The 21,274-nt window shown below is 38.0% G+C and overlaps 1 protein-coding gene across 12 annotated transcripts in view; it reads left to right on the forward strand.

The window, feature by feature from the left end:
* PTPRM (protein tyrosine phosphatase receptor type M) overlaps positions 1–21,274 on the forward strand; it is a 472,285-nt gene that overhangs the window by 225,500 nt on the left and 225,511 nt on the right. For all 12 annotated transcript variants that reach the window (XM_061448768.1, XM_061448769.1, XM_061448772.1 and 9 more), the window contains one exon: positions 20,557–20,865. In XM_061448768.1, coding sequence (XP_061304752.1) covers positions 20,557–20,865 — 309 coding nt within the window. The remainder of the gene's footprint in view (positions 1–20,556; positions 20,866–21,274) is intronic.

Here is a 21,274-nt window from a genome sequence, read left to right on the forward strand (position 1 = left end):
CTCAAGTGCAGGAGCTAGCATTGAGCCTTGTTGATCCTCCTACCACTGGCCACAGCACATTGATCCAGCCTGTCCAGGTCCTTCTGCAGAGCATTCCTATCCTGCAGCAGATCAACACTCCCAGCCAACCTGGTGGTGTTCACAAATTTACTGAGGGTAACTCTATCCCCTCATCCAGATCATCAGTTTGATATCTTCATATTAAACGACACTGGCCCTAACACCGAGCCCTGAGACACACCACTAGTGACTGGTTGTCAACTAGATGTGATGCCATTTACCACCACTCTTTAGGCTTGGCAGTCTAGACAGTTTCCAGCCCAGCAAAGAATCCACCTCTCCAGGCTGTGAGCAATCAGTTTCTCCAGCAGTATGCTGTGGGAGACAGTGTCAAATGCTTTACTTAAATCCAGATACACAATGTCCACAGCCTTTCCTTCATCAGCCAGGCTGGTCACTGTATCATAGAAGGAGATCAGGTTGGTCAAGGAGGACCTGCCCTTCATGATCCCATACTGACTGAGTCTGGTCCCTCCGCTTGCCCACATGTGCTTTATGTTGTCACTGAGGATCATCTGCTCCATGACCTTACCCAGCACTGAGCTCAGGCTGACAGGCCTGTAGTTCGCAGATTCTACCTTCCTGCCCTTTCTGTAGAAAGGTGTCACATTGGCCAATCTCCAGTCGCCAGGGACCTGCCCACTAGATCAGAACTGCTGATGGATAATGAAGAGTTGCTTAGTGAGCTCCTCTGCTGGCTCCTTCAGCACTCTTGGGTGTAAGCCATAGACCTTGTGTATGTCTAAGTGGAGGAGGAGGTCTCTAACCATTTCTTCCTGAATTATGGGAACTTCAGTCAGCTCTCCATCTCTGCCATCCAACTCAAGGGACTGAGTACCCAGAAGATGGTGGGTGTGACTATTAAAGACTGAGGCAAAAGCAGCATTAAGTACCTCAGTCTTTTCCTCATCCTCAGTCACTAGCTTTCTCCTAGTATCCAGCAGAGGATGGGAGTTCTCCATGACCTTTCTTTTATTGCTAATATATTTGAAACAGTACTTTTTATTAACTTTTATGGCAGTGGCCAAATGTAGTTCCATGTGTGCCTTCGCCTTTCTAACTTTCTCTCTACGTAACATAGCAACATCCTTGTACTTCATTGGGTGACTGTCCCTTCTTCCACAGGTGATAGATTCTCTGTTTTTTTCCCAAGTTCAAGCAGTATCTCCCTGTTCAGCCAGGCTGTCTATTCCCCATCAGTTTCATTTTTGGCACATAAGGACCGCCTGCTCCTGCATCTTAAGGATTTCATTCTTGGAAAGTGTCCAGCCTTCCTGGACCACTTTGTCCTTCTTTCCAGGATATTCTGCCAACCAGCATTCTAAACAGGCCAAAGCCAGCCCTCCAAAAATCTAAGGTAGCGGTTTTGCTGAGCTTCTTCCTGACTTCTCCAAGGATTGAAAATTCAGTCATTTCATGATCACTTTGCCCAAGACGGCCTCCAACCATCACACCACCTCAAGTCCTTCTCCGTTTGAGAGCAGCATCAAATCCAGGCAGGCATCTCCCCTAGCTGGCTCACTAACCAGCTCCCTCCAAGAACCTCCTGGATTGTTTCTTCTCTGTTTCTTCTCTGCTGTGTTATACTTACAGTAGACATCTGGTTAGATTGAAGTCCCCCATGAGAACAAGGGCAAGCAATCGTGGAACTTCTCCCAGTTGTTTGAAGAAAACTCCATCTATAGCTTCAGCTTGGCTCGGTGATCTGTAACAGACTCCTACCAGGATATCAGCTTGATTGGCCTTCCCTCTGATCTTCACCCACAAACGTTCAGCCTTCTCACTCACAACATTGAGTTCCAGGCAGTTGATGCACGCCCTGACATACAATGCGACCCTGCCACCTCTTTTGCCTTGCCTATCCCTTCTGAAGAGCCTGTAGCCATCCACTGCAGCACTCCAATCATGCAAATCATTCCACCACGTTTCTGTGATGGTGATTATGTCATGATTTCCCTGCTACACAATGGCTTCCAGCTCCTCCTGTTTGTTGCCCATGCTGTAGGCACTGGCATAGATGCATTTAAGTTGCCCTGTGGATCTGGATTCCAACAGCAGCACACTACCCAATGGCTAATGTCTAGTGAGCCTAGTGTTATCCCTTTCCCCCTTCAAAGCTTGTTTAAAGCTTTCTCTATAAGCCCTGCTAGCTCCTGGGCTAGAATCCTTTTCCCTCTTTGGGACAGGTGTGCCCCAACTGCCACCACCAGCCCTGGTGCTGTATAGACTGACTCATGGTCAAAAACCCCAAAATTCTGGTGCTGACATGTCCTTCCTGGCCAGCAGAAAGGACTTAGTTTTCTTTGCTTTCTGTCAAGAGGATGCCATCCTTGAGCACCTTCTCAATGACTGCCAGCTGAGACCACATCTGACACCTGCCGGGCTCCTGGGCCCTTTGCACTCACCCTGCCCGCGCAGACTGCCACACCACTCTCCTGCTCACTTACGCTCCCAAGGGCAGTGTTCAGGGTTAGTGCCACCCATTGAGTCATTTACTTGGATCAGCAGAGCTGCCCTATCCTGGGCAAGTCCTGATGAGGACTTGGGGCTCCCTTGGTGGCTCCCAGCTGACATCTGTACACTTGCAGTGCTCTGCAGGAGATGTACTTGACCTTTAATTCTAATTATACTTTTATAGTTAATAAATCACGAAGTCTGGATATTCTAACACAATTTGTCTTTGCAAAAGCAAAGCAAGACATGAAGTATGTGCAGAGCTACTTTCTCGCTGAGATACCACATCACCTGAGAAAAAGACCTGGCATGGGACAAAGAGTTACAGTACGCCTATCTTTTAAATAAAGCTTAAACTATTTCCTGCTTTACTTATCAAAGCTGCTAATAAATGCTAAAGATGCCATGTCTTTGGTACATGCCTCCAGTTAGGTACCCAATTCACCTTATTTCATAATAGTACCTTAGACATCTGAAAACAGAACCACGAGGCTTTCAAGCAATTCTCACCTTATATTTGTAGGTATCATTAGCTAGTCAGTGGACTGCTGAAAGAAACTTTACAGTGAACTGAAAAGAGGGAACATGCTTCTATTTCCGTGCCTTTTAGTAAGAGAAATCAGTGTATTCCAGAAATGGTGTTTTCCTGATATATCTGTATGCCTGCAAAGCAAAGATTGCATATAGGAAATGAATACAGCATTAAGTTATTGTGACTTTATGGTATTAGCTTCAAGCAGTGATAATGTGCTTTCGATACTTCTGTTATGGTCTTAGACTCCCTAGAGAACATTGACTTTCATCATGAAATCTCATGCTTCAACATTCTTTGTTCATTGCTGTTTCATTTTCCAGTAGGGTGATCTGTAAACTTAATGTCTTGTCTTTTATCACATGTGGAAGCCATATGAATCAGGTAGATTAAATCTTTTGCCCAGTGGATAAATATGGATCTGATATTTCATCTCAGATTGGATATTAAGAGCTGAACAAATGTGCTCATCTTTGGTAAAGGAAGTTGCTGCAGGAAAATGACCAAGCAAAACTGGCTTGTTCACAGAAATTGAATCGCTCTAGGAAAATGTCATGACAGATTGCAAGACTAAATTTGTAATCAGTCTGGTAGGACAGCCTTATTGCTCGACAATCACAACAATCTAGCTGTCACATGGACTTCTGAGGTGTGGGCTGCGCCCATTCCAAAGCCAAGGGATACAGTGCTTTCTTGAAGAACTTATGAAAACATTACATACATTTTGTATATGAAAGCATATACAAAAAAGAAATATCATTAGCACCAAACCCAATTACAAATCCATTTGCTAGCAATTACAAACTTGCAGGGCTATGTTGCGTATGAAGCAAAGACAGCGAAGCTTGTGAAGACTGGAGAGAATGTTTTCCAAGCAAAAGATGTCTCCAGATTGAGTTTACAGACAAAATCAATTGCCAACATTATTCTATAAGTAATGGGAAAGTAGATTGATGGAGGCTTCTCACTACTCCTAGCTATTCCATATTGCCGTATTCCTAGATATTGTAAATGCTTTCATTTGTTAGGTAATACCTTCATAAATTCTGTTAATAAAATAAACCAATGATGTGTAATAGCTTAGACAATTTGTGTTACTCCTGAAGACATTGAAATGAATGGATAAAAACAAAGCTACATGCTCAAGTTTTTGGTCAGCCCCTATTAAATGTTTATGCATTATTGTGAATGAAGGAATTTCTCACATAAAATGCAGACTAACTGTGCTGTATCACAGTGTATACCTAGCTCAGTTTTAAGGCATAAACACTTCTTGGTGTACTTTTAGGATTCTGCAAAACATCCAAATCCTACAATAAAAATCACAGAAACGTTTCACCTTGTGAGAACTAAGTAATCATCAAATATTTAATGAAAGTGGATGCTGACTGTGTTTAATCATGCTAGAAATTGGTATGAAAGATTAAAGAACCATCGTAAGGGAAAACCATTATGTGAAAATGTGCACTTAACAAAAAAGAGAAATGAATTGAAATATATTTTAAATGTACTGCTTTTTTGAAGATTCAAAGGCCTCAGGTCTGCTGTAGATAGAAGGGCCTCTAGTCTTTTGCCTTCTTATTTTGCAACTAGTAGGTGAACAGTTTGCAAGCACTTTGCAGATACTGTAGGCAATATGCTTGACTTAGCTTTGTAATGTTGTAATTTGTCTTTTTGTTGAAAGGATAGATTTATTTCTTTGCGCTCACATGGCCAGATTCTGCCCCGGGTGTGTACCTTGGGTATCAGGTTGCCTGAACCAAAATGACAGTGTGTTTTCCTATAGGCAGTGTTTTACTATAGTACAAGATTGAGATGTTAGCCTGTGGTCACAAGGTGAGCCTTTTGCCATCTGATAAAGTTGGTTTTATTTTGAATGCAAGTGAGACAAACACATTTTACAAAGTAGAGTCAGTTGCAAAAGGAAATGGAAGTTGAAAAAGGAAATAACCTTATGAATTATCAGCTTTACTTTGCCATATACCTCCAGCTATAAATGTTTGATTTATATGAAGGACTTCTTTTCTTCTTCAACCTCAGATATTATATTTTAAAAGTTATTTCTACAATATTACTGAAAAAATGTTTACAGAAACAAGCTCAAAAAGCAGTGACTATTCACAGTGTAACAAGTGTACAGATTGTGCTATCCATATACTTCTCTGATTAGAATAATTGCTAAATAAAATTGGTAATTAAAGTTGGAGGGCTTTTTTCTATCCTTTTTCTTCTTTTCAATTGTCCTGTATAGATGATATTCCTCTTTTTCTCCTCTACAATCTGGTCAGCATCTTCCGTTCCTTAAGCTTCAGTCTTGTCTTTGCTGCTATTTAAATTCTGTTCAATAACAAGGGTGCTCACCTGTAAGTACTCAATGTGGTATAAGCCACCTTTTGCTCCCCAGTGTTTGGGAATGTCTCTTCCTGGTGTTGCAGCAATCATACCTAGACCACCAAGCTGGTGGTGACCTGCAGTCTGCAATGGCATAGGACAGTTCTGAAGGTCAGATGTCACATGAATAGCACAATTGTTTTCAACAAACATGCTTATCAATAAGTATCTCATATGACATTTCAGCTATAAACTTGATGGGAGTCAAGAACCCAAATCCTTTATTTTGTGAAATTCTGCTTTTAATAAAAAGAAAGTTTTGCTGTGTTAACCTAAGTCCTGATAGTACTCCCTCTTTGCTCTTCTTAAGTTTGCATCTTCATGCAGTTTGTGATTTTTCTTTACTTTCTTTCCATAACTTCTAGAATGATCCAGCTCTATTTCAACTAAAAAGCAAGCTATTTGAGAGCTATTTTGTCTATTTTCAAGAAAGTAGTCAATGATATGAAACTTTTAAATATGGCTTTTTATATTAGTTAGCCTTAGAGTTCAAGATAAAAATTAATGTCCTGACATTGTGTTACTTAGATTTTGGATATGTAAATGTATTTTAAATTGAAACAGCAATCACTAATGTTGCCATATGGACTGCCAGACTTAAATGCATGTAAAAACAAATTTACATGGGAGTGAGATATCTGCAGGCCACTGCTAAGTTCCTCTCCTGATAAGACAAACAGCTATACCTACCTCTAAATGTAAAGGCATACACAAGAAAACCACAAGATCACTCAGATTGATACCAGCATTATTTGTGCATTTCTGTAGCTTTATTGAGAAATAATAGAATTCTTTAATTTTTGTAACCAAGTGAAGGAACTCAGGATTTTCAGTGATATTTGTGATGCTGTCTGGCTTTTTTCTGCCTGTTTATAATGTTTTCATAATGGCTTTTTTGTATATACAGTATTTTTGTAATTATTATTGAGTGTTATGGGAGCTCTATATTAGTCAGTGGTTTTGGTAGTTTGCCTTCAGAATGTTTCCAATGCTCTTCTTCATTTTTCGTTAAGGAAATGAAGAAAGCTCAAACCAACTATTAGCAATTTTCTTCCATGACATTCTAAACAGTGCCTTGGGCAAGAATAAAGCATCTTCATGTGTGTATAGGACAGCTTTCATGCATGTATTTCTTTTGTCTCCATAGCATTGCTATATTTGTTTTGTTGTCCATGTGTTTCCCTCTTGACTTAAGAGATGGCTCTATATTAAGATCAGGAAAGCTGTTTCTATTTTTTAAATTTTAAATGAGTTGCAAATTCTTCTGAAACAAATAGTTTAATTTATTGTAGTTTTAAATAGCTTTTGGGTTGTACTGAGAGTACAATTGTTTCAACCACATACAGTCATGCGTACAGACCATCCTATGGTCTGCTCAACATACTGAAAAGAATAATATGTCTATGGTAATGAATATTAGGCTTTGATTTTATCAAGAGATTCTAGCAACATCATAAACAACAGGTTTGACTCTTGAGCCATTTGTTCATGTCATTGGAAACTGTAGATAGAAATATTGCCTTATTTTATGTGAATTCTTGGGCAGTACTTTTATATATGGATTCTGATTTGGCCTGTTTTTTTTATGGGTTTGCTGTTTTGTTTTGGTTTTTTTTTTTAATTTTGGTTTTCTTTTTTGGTGTGGTTGGTTGGTTTTAGTTTTGTGTTTGGTTTTTTGTTTGGGTTGGTGTGGGGTTTTTTTGGTGGTGATGGCGGTTTTTGTTTTGTTTTGTTTTGTTTCTGTTTTTTTTTGAGAGAGCAACTGGGTGTCTAGTAGCCAAAACCAGTGGAGGTCAACCCACCACAGATGGGTTTGGTATTTTGAATACTTAGGTCAGATTCAGTTACAAGAGAGTGTTCCCTGAATGAAGAATACTGTAACAAGACCTCAGTGAATAGCACACTAGAATAGACAAGAAATTTTGCACTATACAAATGTTTTTGTTTAATTTTTGATGAATTCATAATGTATTAAGTACTGGAGCAAAAAGCAACTTTAGATTTATCATCTCTAGGAGCATGTAGCCATGGTAATTAAAACAGTATTATTTTAAAAACTACAGCAGAACACTCAAGATATATGAAAGGGAAATATCCAAGAAAGAACACCTTTCTTCTGATAACTAAAGACACAGACATTTGTACCCCTACTAAACAGTTAGTTAGATATGCTACAGAATAATGCGGTCTGCAGCGTGGTCTCTGTGAGGAGAGTCCAGAGCTGACGTGTGCTGGGCTCCAGCCAACTCACTGCAGGTCACAGCTGTGAAGAGGAGGAATCTGCTTGTTTCAGTTTGCTTTTGTTCCTCGCTACTTAAATCTATTTCAACTGGCAATAAATTAAATTAATTTTCCCCAAATTGAGTCTGTTCTGCTTGTGACAGTAACTGTTAAGCAACCTTCCTCTCTTCACCTTGACCCATGAGCTTTTCCATCTTATTTGTCTGCCTCTCCTGTTGAGGACTTCACAAACTGTGTAACCTATTATCTTCAATTTTTTTTAGTTTCATCATCGTGATAGAGACAGGGGAAAACCTGTGATGAAATACTTCGGTGCTTGGAAGAAAACGGCATGATTTATAATGTATGCCAGTAATTTATAAATTCAGATTAGAGTAAAATATAAATAGTGGCTGTATAGCCCTTGCTTTTTTATTACATTGTGTATGACCTTTTTCAGAGTAGCAATTATTTTCCATTAGTTCAGTTTGGGGGAAAAAAACGCTTAATGGACTTTGAATCCTGAGTCACTGGTGATTGCTGTCATATGCCTTTCCGTAATTTCTTATACCAGCTTAAGTTCTGGTGGACATTTACCAGCCACCTTTTCTGTGTTTTCCATGAGGTGTGTGGTAAAACTGCAATCCAGGGCTCCTTAGTGACCTGTGGAGCTGGCTTATGACTCAACAGATAGCAGCTGTCTGTCTAGGACCAGTGAAACTGTAATCTAGTCCTGGCCTCTCTCCTTTGCTCAGGTTTGCAGGTACTTCAGCAGCCAACCTCCCATAACCTCCACTTTCCTGAATATTTGATGGATGCTTTGTGTTCTTCCATGTCAGTTATGGTTCTGGCATAAATGCATACATTCTTTAATCCATTTGACAGGACCAAATTTAGAAGAGGGAAGGAAGCAAAAGGACATAACCAAATGCAAAGTGACCTGTAGCAATTAAAGCCAGGGATGCTGGAGGCAAAAGGGGAAAATGTAGTCCTGATAAATGATTAATTTCTATGACTAGAGAAGGGAAATGGCACAGGCTCAAGACCAAGTGTGGAAATAAAGCATGGCTTAAAAGAAATAAGCAGCACTAACCTGTGGTACAAATTACGCAAAAGCATATTTTCTTCTTTATCCTGTGCTTGCATTCCTTTGTTTACTCTTTTTGTCAGTATTATCATATATTTGTGTACCTGAGGCACACCATCAAAGTCCCAGCTATATGCATTTTTGTGGGAATCTTAGAACCCTGATAAATCTTATGAGGAAAAAGAGAATTAACTTTGAAGCACTTTACTGTCCACTACACCTGTATTCCCCAGCTCTTTTCCTTCCTCCTCCACTGGAATGTTATTTTATTACAAATGTGTCAGAAGCAAGGATGGGCTGATTTAACCTGTATTTAATAGTATAGTTTAACAGTATAAATTCCCTTCATGAGCAAGCATGTTTTCTTACATTTGCTTTTTACAGGGAATGATATAGCAGAGAATGCTGGTGGCAATTCAGCTGTCACAGGAAAACTCAAACAAATCTGCCAGAAAGGAAGCAATCTGGGGGAGTTCTTCAAGAAATTTTCTAGATAATGTGATGTAACAGGGAAAAAAAAAAGAAAAAAAAAAAAGCTAACTATATTCCACCAGCAAATTCAAGCGTGTATACTTGTATTATAGGTATTTTCCAAATACTTCAATGTATAAAGACGTTATGTACAGTTATTGAGTGAGAAATACAGTCAGCAAGAAGTTCCTTTCGTACAAGGTGGCCTGATACACAGGCAAACAAAAATTACTTTACCTACATAATTTATGTAAGTTCTTATATAATTCTAAATTAAAACATCCCAAACTTGAAGTTACCCAGATAGCACTGAGGAAGTTTGTATTTTGCTTCTTTTAAAAAAGCCTGAGTAAACCATTGGTTTTGTTTGTGCTAGCTTGAGAAAGGAATCAGGAGTTCAATGTTAAACTGATATTGAGGCCCAAATTATTAGTGACAGAAGGTACACAAAAACAAAGATGGGAGTTTAGATTGGTGGGTGAGAAAGCATCTTCGTTAACTCAGTAACTCCTCAGGCTTGTGTGAAGCTCCTGGAAAAGTCCTGAGGATGGGCCTAACCTGAGGAAAGTTAAAGGCTGTACCTAAACTGACTGGGAATTATGTAGGAGGTTCTCTTGTGTAAAGGGTCTTGTCAGATACTAAACAGGTGATCTTCTCAGCTTTACAGTAATTACCTCTCATTTAATATTGTGATTACATGTTAATAGTGGTTAGCACATAGTAATGTAGTAGGAAGACAGAATATTCTCTTCCCTTTTGACATGTATGTATCTAAGTCCAAAGTTTCTTTTACCAGTTGTTACAGAGAATCTGATTCATTTATCAGGCTTATGCATTTGAGAGTTATTTGTCAAAACTGATCTCACTCTACATCATTTGGTTAAGGTTGATTGCACATGTCAGATTAGAAAGAATGGTAAATACTCTTTTTGGACAAGTAACATCGATTGGTGACATTTTCTCTTTTACATGGATTTATAAGACCATGTTGTCCTGTCATCTAGGTTCAATAAAGGCCTGTTTTCAATCCCCAATGTAGCTAACACCACTGTACATAACAGCTCTGAATTAATGTGATTTGTCAGTAGCAATAGGCCACAGTGATAATCTGAACATACTGCTACATCTTATTCTGACTGATCTATGAAACAGCATTGCCCATTTATTTTTGCACGACATAATAAACAGTCACTGGGCTTCTACTTTCAGGGCAAATATTGAGCAGCTGAAACAATCACTAATTTACACAATGGTTTATCTTTCCTCCAGCTGACTTCAGGGGCAACTCAAGCAGCTGTGCTGTAAAACTTAATGAGTTCAAACATGCTAATTTGTCACACAACAGGGCAAATGGTACATGTTTTGCCATTAATATTAGTCACAATTACAACGTGACTGGGGCACTTACTGTACAAAAATACATGTACTGTATTGGTGTATAAAGAGAACAGCTTGCCATACTACAGTGTCATAGATGTATTCTAGACATTTCCAGGAAAATGGACTAGAAAAGAAAAGGTTTTTCCCTCACACTGGAAATTAAACTCTTCTCCTGGGTTCCCAATTTTTGACCACTGCAAAGAAGAGTGTGTGTTACGTTAATGCTGTTTCCACTGTTTATAGCGTCTGGATAAAATTACATCTGTTTGATTATGAGCCAGCCACCTGCACCAACTTTTATATATCTGGAAGTTTCTGAAGTGACCCTGTGTTACCAGGTGGTTTCATGTTCAGTGAAGACAATACTGTTTCGTGGAAACTGTGTAAAGGAATTATGTCTGGTGGCCACACGAGCAATTCCTCAGGCCTTCACGTTCTTTTGTGTTGCTTGCAGCTTCTCTAATATGAGCAGCATCTGGGCTGTATGCTGTATAAATTGTTGTATAACTCTGCTACTTGTACCAGCTTCTGAAGGGTGCCACAGGTGTGGAGTACATAACTGACTAAATGTGGCTCTGTGTCAGATCAGGAGATAATTACGTCTGCTTTGTTAACATACAATGGGTGTGATAGAAAGTGACAATAATGATACTGTAAACCAACCATGTGATCAACTCAGAAAAAGGGTTGAACACCTATGATTGATACATTCAGTCGGGAGGGACAGTATAGGTCATTCTGATCCACGAATCTGCGAAAGGTGGTTCTACCAAAGGTAGCATCTAACAGAAATAGCCACTTTATTTGCCATATTACCATAGTAATTCTTCTGAGAATTATTTGTCACAACCATTTATTTCTTGTTGATTTACATATTCATGTAGGTTCCTGGGGTGAAGTGGGGATAAATTGTCACTGCCATATCTGTGAAGTGAAAAGTATATGTCTGCACTCTTTATTTTTCATTTCTCAGTTAGATGTGTACTCCCTTCATGCAAAAGAAAGAAAACCTTAAGAACACATGCTTGTCTGTCTTTCGAACTCTCTAGAATTAGCTTGTCATGAAATGTAAAACTAATGTGTAGTTGTAAAAACCACTGCCAGCATTTTCCTCACTGGTGGCTGATGGCTAAGTAGATTTCGAAATGAAAGGGGTTATTATAAAGTGATTACTGAATAGCTAGGTATGTCATTTTAAACAAGCAACTGAAATCTTGGTTGCAGATTTGGAATGTAATCTTGTTTGTATCATTCATACTTAAAATCGGATTTTGATTGTGGAGGAGTAATCATGTAATGTAGGTAATTTGACAAAAATGTATTGACTGATGTTTTTCTTTCATTCCTTATTTAAACGTATTAGAATTTAAATGACTCACCATTCAGAGTATACCTATAAAATGACAACATAAAGAAATATTAGATTCAATTTGCATTGGTGGAGATTCAAATTTACAATAAAGTGAAAAGTTTGAGTATCAGCTCTCATAAAAGAAAATACTGTATAGAAACTAACACTTAAAAAATGCTACCTTTAAAAGGGTGGTTTTGATGATTAAAAGGGTGTTTGATGATTAGACCAATATATTTCACGACTGTGAATGTCAGCCTGAAGGCGTAGGCCTCATGGGAGATGTGTAGCCATGAACTGGAGAATAAGACATGAAAAAGTTAAGGAAACCATCTCAGGTAGGATTACATCATTCATGTTTCGGTATCCAGTGCTTGTAATAATACATTACTAAAAGCTTAAATCCAATACCTCATCTGGTTTCAAGCAACAGCTACACTTACTTTTTGTAAGCAGTGAACTGATGTCTCAGATGCTTATTAGAATGTGTTTTCAGTAAATCTTCTATAATTGGTGAAATATCATCATTCTCTCACAAGAATTCCTGTACTTCTAGGTTGTGTTTCAGCTAGAAATATCATTAAAAATAATCTCCTAGTCATAAGGTAATATTAGTACTTATGATCCTTCCTGAAAAAAGTAGACTGCTGCTACATTTCACATTTGAATTTGTGGAGAAGTGAGTGAGGGCTCAAGCTGGCTCATTTTAAGAACTTAGCCTACTCATTTTAGTGCTGTGAGCGGTGAATATGTGTTTTGTTGTTTTCTGAGCTCACACATTGTGGAACTAACCAATTCTGTCCACAAAGTACAGAAAAACCTGTGGAGAGCTGTGCTCTGCTGTAGTGAGTTAGAAATAAGACTGAGAATTAGGATTCCACAGCTTTTGCTGATGCCTTGTAAACTTTAGCAGATAATTAATTTCTTTTGAACTTCAGTTTCTTTGTATATAAACTAGGAGAAATGCTATTATTGTACCTCATACAGATACAGAAGTTTTAATTACACAATACTTTGGAAGTATATGCTAGAACAAAACCAGTGGAAACACAGTCTTGTGTCTGGTTCCATGCTGAAGAAGAGTGGTATTAGCTATAATCTGACTAACAGCATTATACCTTGGAAGATGCTAGGTTTTCACTTTTGCCCATTAGCCTGCTGGCATGCATCTCTGGCAGGAAAATGAGGCTGAGTATGAGCACATGCTGTAAGTGTGAATCTTGCAGTTTTCAGATGCTGGAAGTGGGTTATTGAGAGATACAAAACTATCCGTGCTGGGTTGCCCTGAGATATGTTTTTTTATACTTAAGTCTTGTCATGGACACCCCTCCATTGTGCCAGAGTGGATGCTGGTTACTGATTAAAGGTGCTAGGCAAAATGTGCAGGAAACATACACTTCTGAATGCTCTAAAGTCTGCAGTCATTTTGAAGGGTGCAGAAGGGGCCCCCACAGGCTACTGCTCAAAGGTAGCATCCTGATAACTTTAGGGTACATACACCCTTGTGTTCATCTTCCTTCACTGGCATTTTGACTGCGGAAGATGAATATAATTCAAAAGAAGATAATTATTTTTTTTTTAAGACTTTAATTAAAAACAACTAATTTCTCTTCCCCCGTCCCCCCCAGCAGAATTTGCTCAAAAAAAACAAGGCATAGTCCAGTTTTCATCGTACTTTATATACAAACCTGATCATTCCTCTTTTGGGATGCAGATGTCTATCATTTCAGTTCTGCTGTCTCATAGTTCTTTCTCATTAGCACTGCAGCTCTGCAGGGCTTGCATCCCAGCATTTTTTAAAGTGTCACGGAGTATGTTTAGAAGACTTATGGAAGTGCTACTTTTCTGTGGGAGGCATCTGTTTTTGCAGGAGAGACATGTTCTTTTGGAAATGCTATTAGGAAGTAACAGTGAAAGATTGGTGAGAATTTTAAATACCATAGCTTGAAACCTTTCCAGAAGATGCTGGCTATCTTCTGTGGTCTGTTCTGGCTATCTTCTGTATCTTCTGTTACTCTTACCTAAATGATCTTAGTAACTATTGCTATCAATATCCATGGCTGCTCCATGCCAGGAAATAGAGATGCCCCAGATGAAACCAATGTTTCAAGTTTTTACAAATTTACAACTGATCTTTAGAGCTTTTAATATATTTCCTTTCTGCCCAAACAACCTGTGTTCTTAGATAAGGAAGATGACCACTCTCTAATGTTCCCCTCTTCACTCTTCACTTCGTTTTGGGATCTTCAGCAGCTTTGTGCACACTGGTAGCTTTGTCTTTGGTTTCACTTTAAAATGATGGGACTCAGCAGGACGATGACATCAGCACCATCATACCAGGATTTGGATTTTGATCATGAGTCATTTCTCCCTTTGTGTCTTTGTTTGCCTTCTCTTTGTTTGATTCCTTTCTGTTATAACCCAAATAACAGGCGGTATGAAAAATCACAAGGGTAAAGTGGCCCTTTTATTCCTTTAATCCTAACTATAAAGCAGTTCTTCATAGTAACAAATTTGACTGTTCCTTTGGCTTTGAGATGCAGCTGCATAAATCTAATACTTCTGTTGACCAAAATAAAAATGTGTCAAAAAATGGTAAAATTACACCACCTGAAATCTTGCCCATTGAATATTTCTTCACAGCATTCTTCAGGTTTTGGAAACTGAAATTCGAAAAACCCAGATCTGTTACCAGATCTGAGAAATCATGTGGTATTTTGAGTAAAGAGGAGCTCTTGTTGAACTTCAATCTGTTGTTGAAGAATGCAGACGAAGAATAATTACAGTATAAAAAATCATTCCATCACAGTTTAATGTGATCTTTTACAAAACTGTCTGACCAAGTTTGCAAGGAGTTTCAAATTGTTTGCATGCATGTATATCAAATCAAATAAGGACAAGCCAAACAACTAACATATTTTGCCTACTTTCTTGTTTGTTGTCAACTACAGATGTATACAAATCTTGAGATTTGTTTTCTAAAAACAAACCAAACATTGTTACTTTGATAGCAGCTGATTTAGAAGGAATATAGTCTCTTCCCCTATAGATGAAATTATATTTCATTACCTCATGATCTGTGCCCCTGAGGCATAACATAATATCTAGACTACTGAGGAACAGCAGGGTATCTGTTTATCTGGAGAACTGTAGGGTGCGTAGAGAGGTCTGGCTTTAAAAGTTCTGCAGAGTGGAGTTTTACCAAGTAAAGACAAATACGGATGAAGTATGGTGTGCATAAATATATTTAAAGTTGTGATCTCTTTAATATTTTTGTTAATTGTTTAATGTTTTATTTTTCCTGCATGGAGAATTGAACTTTCTGTGTCACCTCCTCAGCTGTTCTGTTTTGTTCTTCCCTGGAAGGTACTTCTGATTCAGCAAAGTGCCCTGACAGCCTGATAACTTTTACCTGTGCTGGTGAGCTCTTAGAGCATGTGTTTGACTTAAAACACAAGTAGTCTTTTTTGAAACAAAGTCTTAAATTGCCTCTTGAATCAGATGTAGCCCTGATTTAGCATGTAGAATCAAGTCTAAAGTGTGTATGTGCTTCTGGTCTCAATCACTGTAGTATGCAAGTTACAGGCATTCATGAAACTGCGACACCCTCTGATACTGATGCTAGAGTACTCTGCCTTCAGATTACTCAGAGTACTTGATGTGAAAAAATGTTAAGCGATTTCAGCAAGACTGCTAAGGCAATCTGTGACAAAGTCTATGCATTTAATTGTAATTTAATACAATTAAAGTTAACTTCTGTGTTTAAAAAAGCTGTAGTGGATAATTTCTTAAATCTCAGATGATTGAGTTTTAATCTTAAATGTGTATATTTTCTTGTTCTGTTCATACTTACTTCCTGTGGAAGGACCGCGGAGTCCAATCTGGAATTTAAATCATGAGAGTTGTTACAGAGCTAACTACACTAATAGTTTGCCTAGACAAGAAGTAAATTCTTCATTCCTATCCAGATGCCTTTGAATAGTATCTAACACACACCAGATGTCTGCAGCTACCAGAGTAGCATGGAGTGTCAGAAAATCACCACACCACCACTCTTTTCTTCATCTCTTATTTCAGTAGGTCTGTGCAGTCTGTGGTGAAAAGACAAAACTTCTCAGACTGAGTTTTCATTCTAAACCCAAGTTTTGATGATCAATGACAGGATCCTAAAAATGCACCTAAATGTCTCTGTGATTCTGAAATTGACTTTCTGAAAAAGCATTGTACTTGTGGCAAGAGGTGAAGTGAGAAATGAGCTGTGAATAGCAGCTGGAATGGAAATTGATCCTGTCTGTCAGCCTCTGCTCCATATTCTTAGGAAAACAGAGTGGAGCAGAGAAGGAGCCAAGATCACCAATTAGATGGCATGCTAAAGTGCCAGGGGCTAGAACCAGGCTTGCTGGTCCCTCAGGTCAGAGCTGCAACTGTCAGAATTCACTCCTGGATACCCTGCTGAAACTGGCAGAAGGAGAGCAGTATGAAAAATGCTGCAGGTGCCAGCAGGGGAATTAGTAAGAACTATCTGGCTAAGCTTCAGGCATGACAGGCAGTACACTCCTTTGGGAGGAAAACCTCGTCTCGTGAATTGTTAGGCCTTATTCTCCCCATTTGCCTCATGATTTTACCAGGGAGGTGTAAGAAAATAGCTGAGATATTGAGGAATGACAGAGGCTCAGTTCATCTAGAGAACTCCCAAGTGAATTGAGAAATGTGACTGCATAACCTCTCTGAAACCTTTCCCAAGTGAGGAAGAAACAAAGGTTCAGCAAATAGCTGTTGTGGCATGAGGTATATATGTTGCATAACAAATGGTGTGGCATATTAATCTCCTTACTCATTTTCTGTACTTAAAACATGATTTCAGCTGTGATTAACGCTGTGAAATTACAATTGTCTATGTAGCTATTCCTTACCTTACTTAATGCAAGGTACTAACAGCAGTCCATTGCTAGAATGACAATCTTCAAGTACCACATCAATAGGTAGGGCAAGTCCCTTGAGCACAACATCAGCATCTCTATCGAATGCTTATTTTTTTCACTTAAATTTGAGAACTCACTATGGGAAAGTAATAAAAAGATCTGGTAGAAAACAAAATCAGACAAATCAACTTAGTATGCTGTGGTAATTAATTCAGCTTCCCCTTTTAAAACAGTCATTAGCTGTCATTCATTTTGTTTTGCTTAACATTTTTCTTTCCCCAAGTATCCTGCATCCTTCATAATTAAGAACATATACTTTCCAGATACTGGAAGGGATCTACTATGCTCTCAGAAGTATGTCACATTAAATATTTCCTCTAGGGTATACAATGATACCTCCAGAGAAGTTCAGTGCTAACTTGATCAAATAGAAACTTTTCTATCTTTTGTTGCAATAACTGCTATTTTTCATGGCTGTTTTAAGCCATGTGGGGTTTTAATCAAAAATCTCCATTGTTACATTAGCTTTTATTTCTTGTTAAAAGTAGAAATGTTCCTCTTCATCTCTTTCCTGCTTATTGTATTAATTAACTGTTCTTAACCAAAAATTGTATTTGACTAAAAACTCAGATGAGCAGATGAGAACTGATATCCTCAGATCTGTAATGAGGTCATGTCTGATAAATCAAGGAAGCGTGGTATTGAAAAGAAAAATGAATAAATGGATTAAAGTAGTGGTACATCAGGAGTTAGGTTTATTTGATGAAAGAAATAATAAAGCATCATCTTTTCTGCTAACCATGTCCATTTTGAGAATTTAAAAGTGACGTTGAAGACACAAAGTGAGGAAATTCATTGTACAGGCTTCTATCTTCAGAGGCTTTTTCACAAACAAACCTCTTTGGAATATTCAACCTCACTTTCTCAGTGGACATCCCCCAAAATCAGCAGTTATACCACTTGGTGCTTCATACAAGATGTTGCCTTACTGACTTCCTGTGCTGTGTCCCAGAGGGTTTTTATATTCTAACTCTTTCTTTCTTTTCACTACATGCTGTCACTGAGTTGTTGATACTCTACACTTACCCATGAAGTGGTCATTAGGGCCCTATGAGTTCCATAATCTCTTAATGAATGGTAAGAAAAACAGGTATGAGCTGCCTGATACTACAGATTACGGAAGTAAGGCAGGAACCAAAGCAACCAGGGCATTTGCCTTATCTGATGAGCTTTATCCTGTGGATATCAACAAAAACTGTGTTGTCTCCATCTTTAAAATCAAATTTCTTTTTACCCTGGTCTGTTTTGTTAGAAGTGAAAATGTATATCTGTCATTCTCATAGCAATGACTTCAGGATTTAACTAGAGGGCTAACTCATACTTTTTATTAAGGTAACATGACATAAGAATATTTTCCTCCTGGGCAGAAATCTTGGATAGGTTTTGATCCATTTACTTTTTTTTTTTTTTTTTACAGCTTGGAAAAACTCAGTTTCAGTTTCAAAATGCTATGAATTAGTTTTATATCTCTAATAAAATGATTTCTCAGCTCCCATGTGAATTTTCTGATGTGCCTACTATGGAGCTAAGCAGGCTGTTCCATATTCTTGCAGCTAGGAGCTTTGTTGTATGTCAGGGTCACCCCAATTTTGTTGTTTTCTAGTCCCATTAAGCCCATTCAGATAGCAGTACAGTTACACAACACCCACCAAATCTCCTTTGCTATTCATAGTCTCACCTACATGAAGAAATGCTTAATAGGAAACAAAAAGAAGAAAAAAATAGAAGAAAACAATTTTTTCATTACATTCATGTCTGAATTATGCAGGAGTAAATGCTTAAAGACATGAAACTTCTAGGACTTACTTACCTTTGAGCTTTGCCATCAGTAATCTTAATTGTTGTAGCAGTAGAAAATGTCCCAAACACCAGGATTCTTAGCTGGGGTATCTGTGTGGGGAAGCAGGTAAATGGCTCTATTGTGGTTTATCCTTGGTGAGTATATTTTTACCAGTCAGTCACTAGAAAGGAGACCAGGATTAGATCTCTTATTGAATTTGTTTTACTTTGCCATTTTGTCACCAATTGTCAAATATTCTATGTTGGTGATCAACACTGTTGGGTAGTGGCAATTAAGAAAAAAGAAACAAAGAAAAAAAAAAAAGAAAAAGAAAAAAGAATCTGGAGAATTTGAAAGGGGAAAAAAATACCGGGCTTTGTAGATGTTAGAGAGAACAAGCAATTTCTTAACACCTTTTCTTCAAGGAGTTAAGATGAATAACATCTTTGAACAAATATTTCAAGCATGCAGGGATTTTATTAAAAAGTAAGAAGATGAAATCCTGTGTAAATTGTTTAGAACATTCCTAGTGAAGGCACGTTGATTAATAAACATAAAAGAGGGAAGATGCATATTAATTTGTTTACGTGTAAGAGGCTTCTAGCTCATTAAAACTCTTCTAAGTATTTAACTAGTGAAGCAGTGGATAAAACCAGACATTGTCTTTAATCTTGTTGAGGGCTCCAATATGAAAAAAACTAGATTATTGCTAAATATGTATAATAGCTTTATTAATGACAGTGTTTTGAAAACGTTTGCGGGGGGTGAGGGGGGTGTCAGCTCAGTGGTTTCATTGTAATATGGTGGAAGTTTGGCTTCACTTTTCTGTCTCAGTCTCTGGGACCAGTAGGACTGAATGTAGACAAGGCCCTTGGTGGCATGGTTTATTGGTGGACTTGGCAGTCCTGGGGTAAAGGCTGGATTTGGATGATCTTAAAGGTCTTTTACAACCTAGCTGATTCTATGACAAAAATTTAACTACATCAATGACAGTCTTTGGTTCTTGTGTATAAGTAGCCGTGTTCTTGGGTATGATTCTGTTAGATGTGATCTATGGCTGGTTATCAACTGAGAGATCACCAGGAAAGCACAGGTGCATTAGGGTATCAGCTGATGTGCCTTGTCTGTTTCTTTTTATTCTTTGCTAAACAACTAGGACAAATTTTAGAGGGGGGGGTGGGTATGGGGATGAACGACGAGATAACGACAACATTACCAGGTAATGTTGTCGGGAAAAGAACCCTATGGACTATTTTAAAGGAATTGAAATATTAACTTAATGTCCTGGCCAAATAGAGATTGAGTAATTGCATTCAGTCTAACTTAAATGACTAAAAAATAGCGGAAGAACAACTTAACACTTTTTCTTTGTGTAAACAGTCCCGGGAGAAAATCACCATGTATTTGCAAGTTTTCCCTTAACTTTTCTTGTTAGATACTGGTTGTGTTAAAGTTTTTGCTTTTAAAGTGTTAACGCAAATTAATTTGTAAAAAAAAATGGGATGCATTTATTTTTTGCAGGCAGCAGATAAGTAAATAATAAGCATCATTTAAACTTTATCATGTACTTTGAGTTAAAGCATAAAAACTTTCTGGTACTTTGTTTGCTCTTCGTTTTTCATCAAAGACTTTTCTGTCCCTTTCTCATGTTTTGTCTGGGATTTTTTCCCTGATTTTTCAGATCTGTGCTTTTATTTCATTGTCATTTTCACGATTAGAGATAAAGCAGTGAATTTCTGTTTCTGCTTATACGTTATATTTATGGAAATGTGCAGCTTGCTACTCCTGTTACTTACTGCTATAGCATGAATAAATAATCATACTATAATTATGTTGGTAATTTTGCAGATCCGATGCGTGGGCCACGAAAACTAGAGGTTGTGGAGATCAAATCTAGACAAATCACCATTTGCTGGGAACCATTTGGATATAATGTCACACGTTGCCATCGATACAACCTCACAGTCCATTACCGTTACCAGGCTGGGGGACAAGAGCAAGTGAGAGAAGAAGTAAGCTGGGATACAGAAAGTTCACATCCCCAGCACACAATTACTAATTTATCACCATATACAAATGTCAGCATCAAATTAGTACTAATGAATCCTGAAGGACGAAAAGAAAGCCAGGAACTTGTAGTACAGACTGATGAAGATGGTGAGTTTTATATTTACAAATATTTATACATGCATACTGTCTAATAGTCAATACACTTCTGTATAAATGCATGTTCTACTTTCACTCAAATCTGTAACAAAGTTCCCACTGAATTCACCAATTTTAAGGTATTAAAGGTTCCATTGGAAGTGTTAAAATGAGTTTATGCATAACCTAAAACATCACACGTCATTTAATAATTTCTTCATTAATAACTTATGCTTGAGCTATGCTCTGCCTATTAAAAGTTCCAGTATCATTTTGAAGAAATTTCAGGTGATTGTTCACAGTATCTTCATGTAAGCTTTCCTATAGAACGATGTGCTCAACATTAACTATTTGTTCTTGACTTGTGGTTTAAATTTTTCCTCTAGCTTTGGCTTTCCAACTACTGGACTGCTTATTCAGA

Source organism: Pezoporus flaviventris, unplaced genomic scaffold (genome assembly GCF_033815535.1).
Source record: "Pezoporus flaviventris isolate CSIRO_AGI_PZ_B2104156 unplaced genomic scaffold, CSIRO_AGI_Pfla_v1 ptg000007l, whole genome shotgun sequence".
NCBI lineage: Eukaryota > Metazoa > Chordata > Aves > Psittaciformes > Psittacidae > Pezoporus > Pezoporus flaviventris.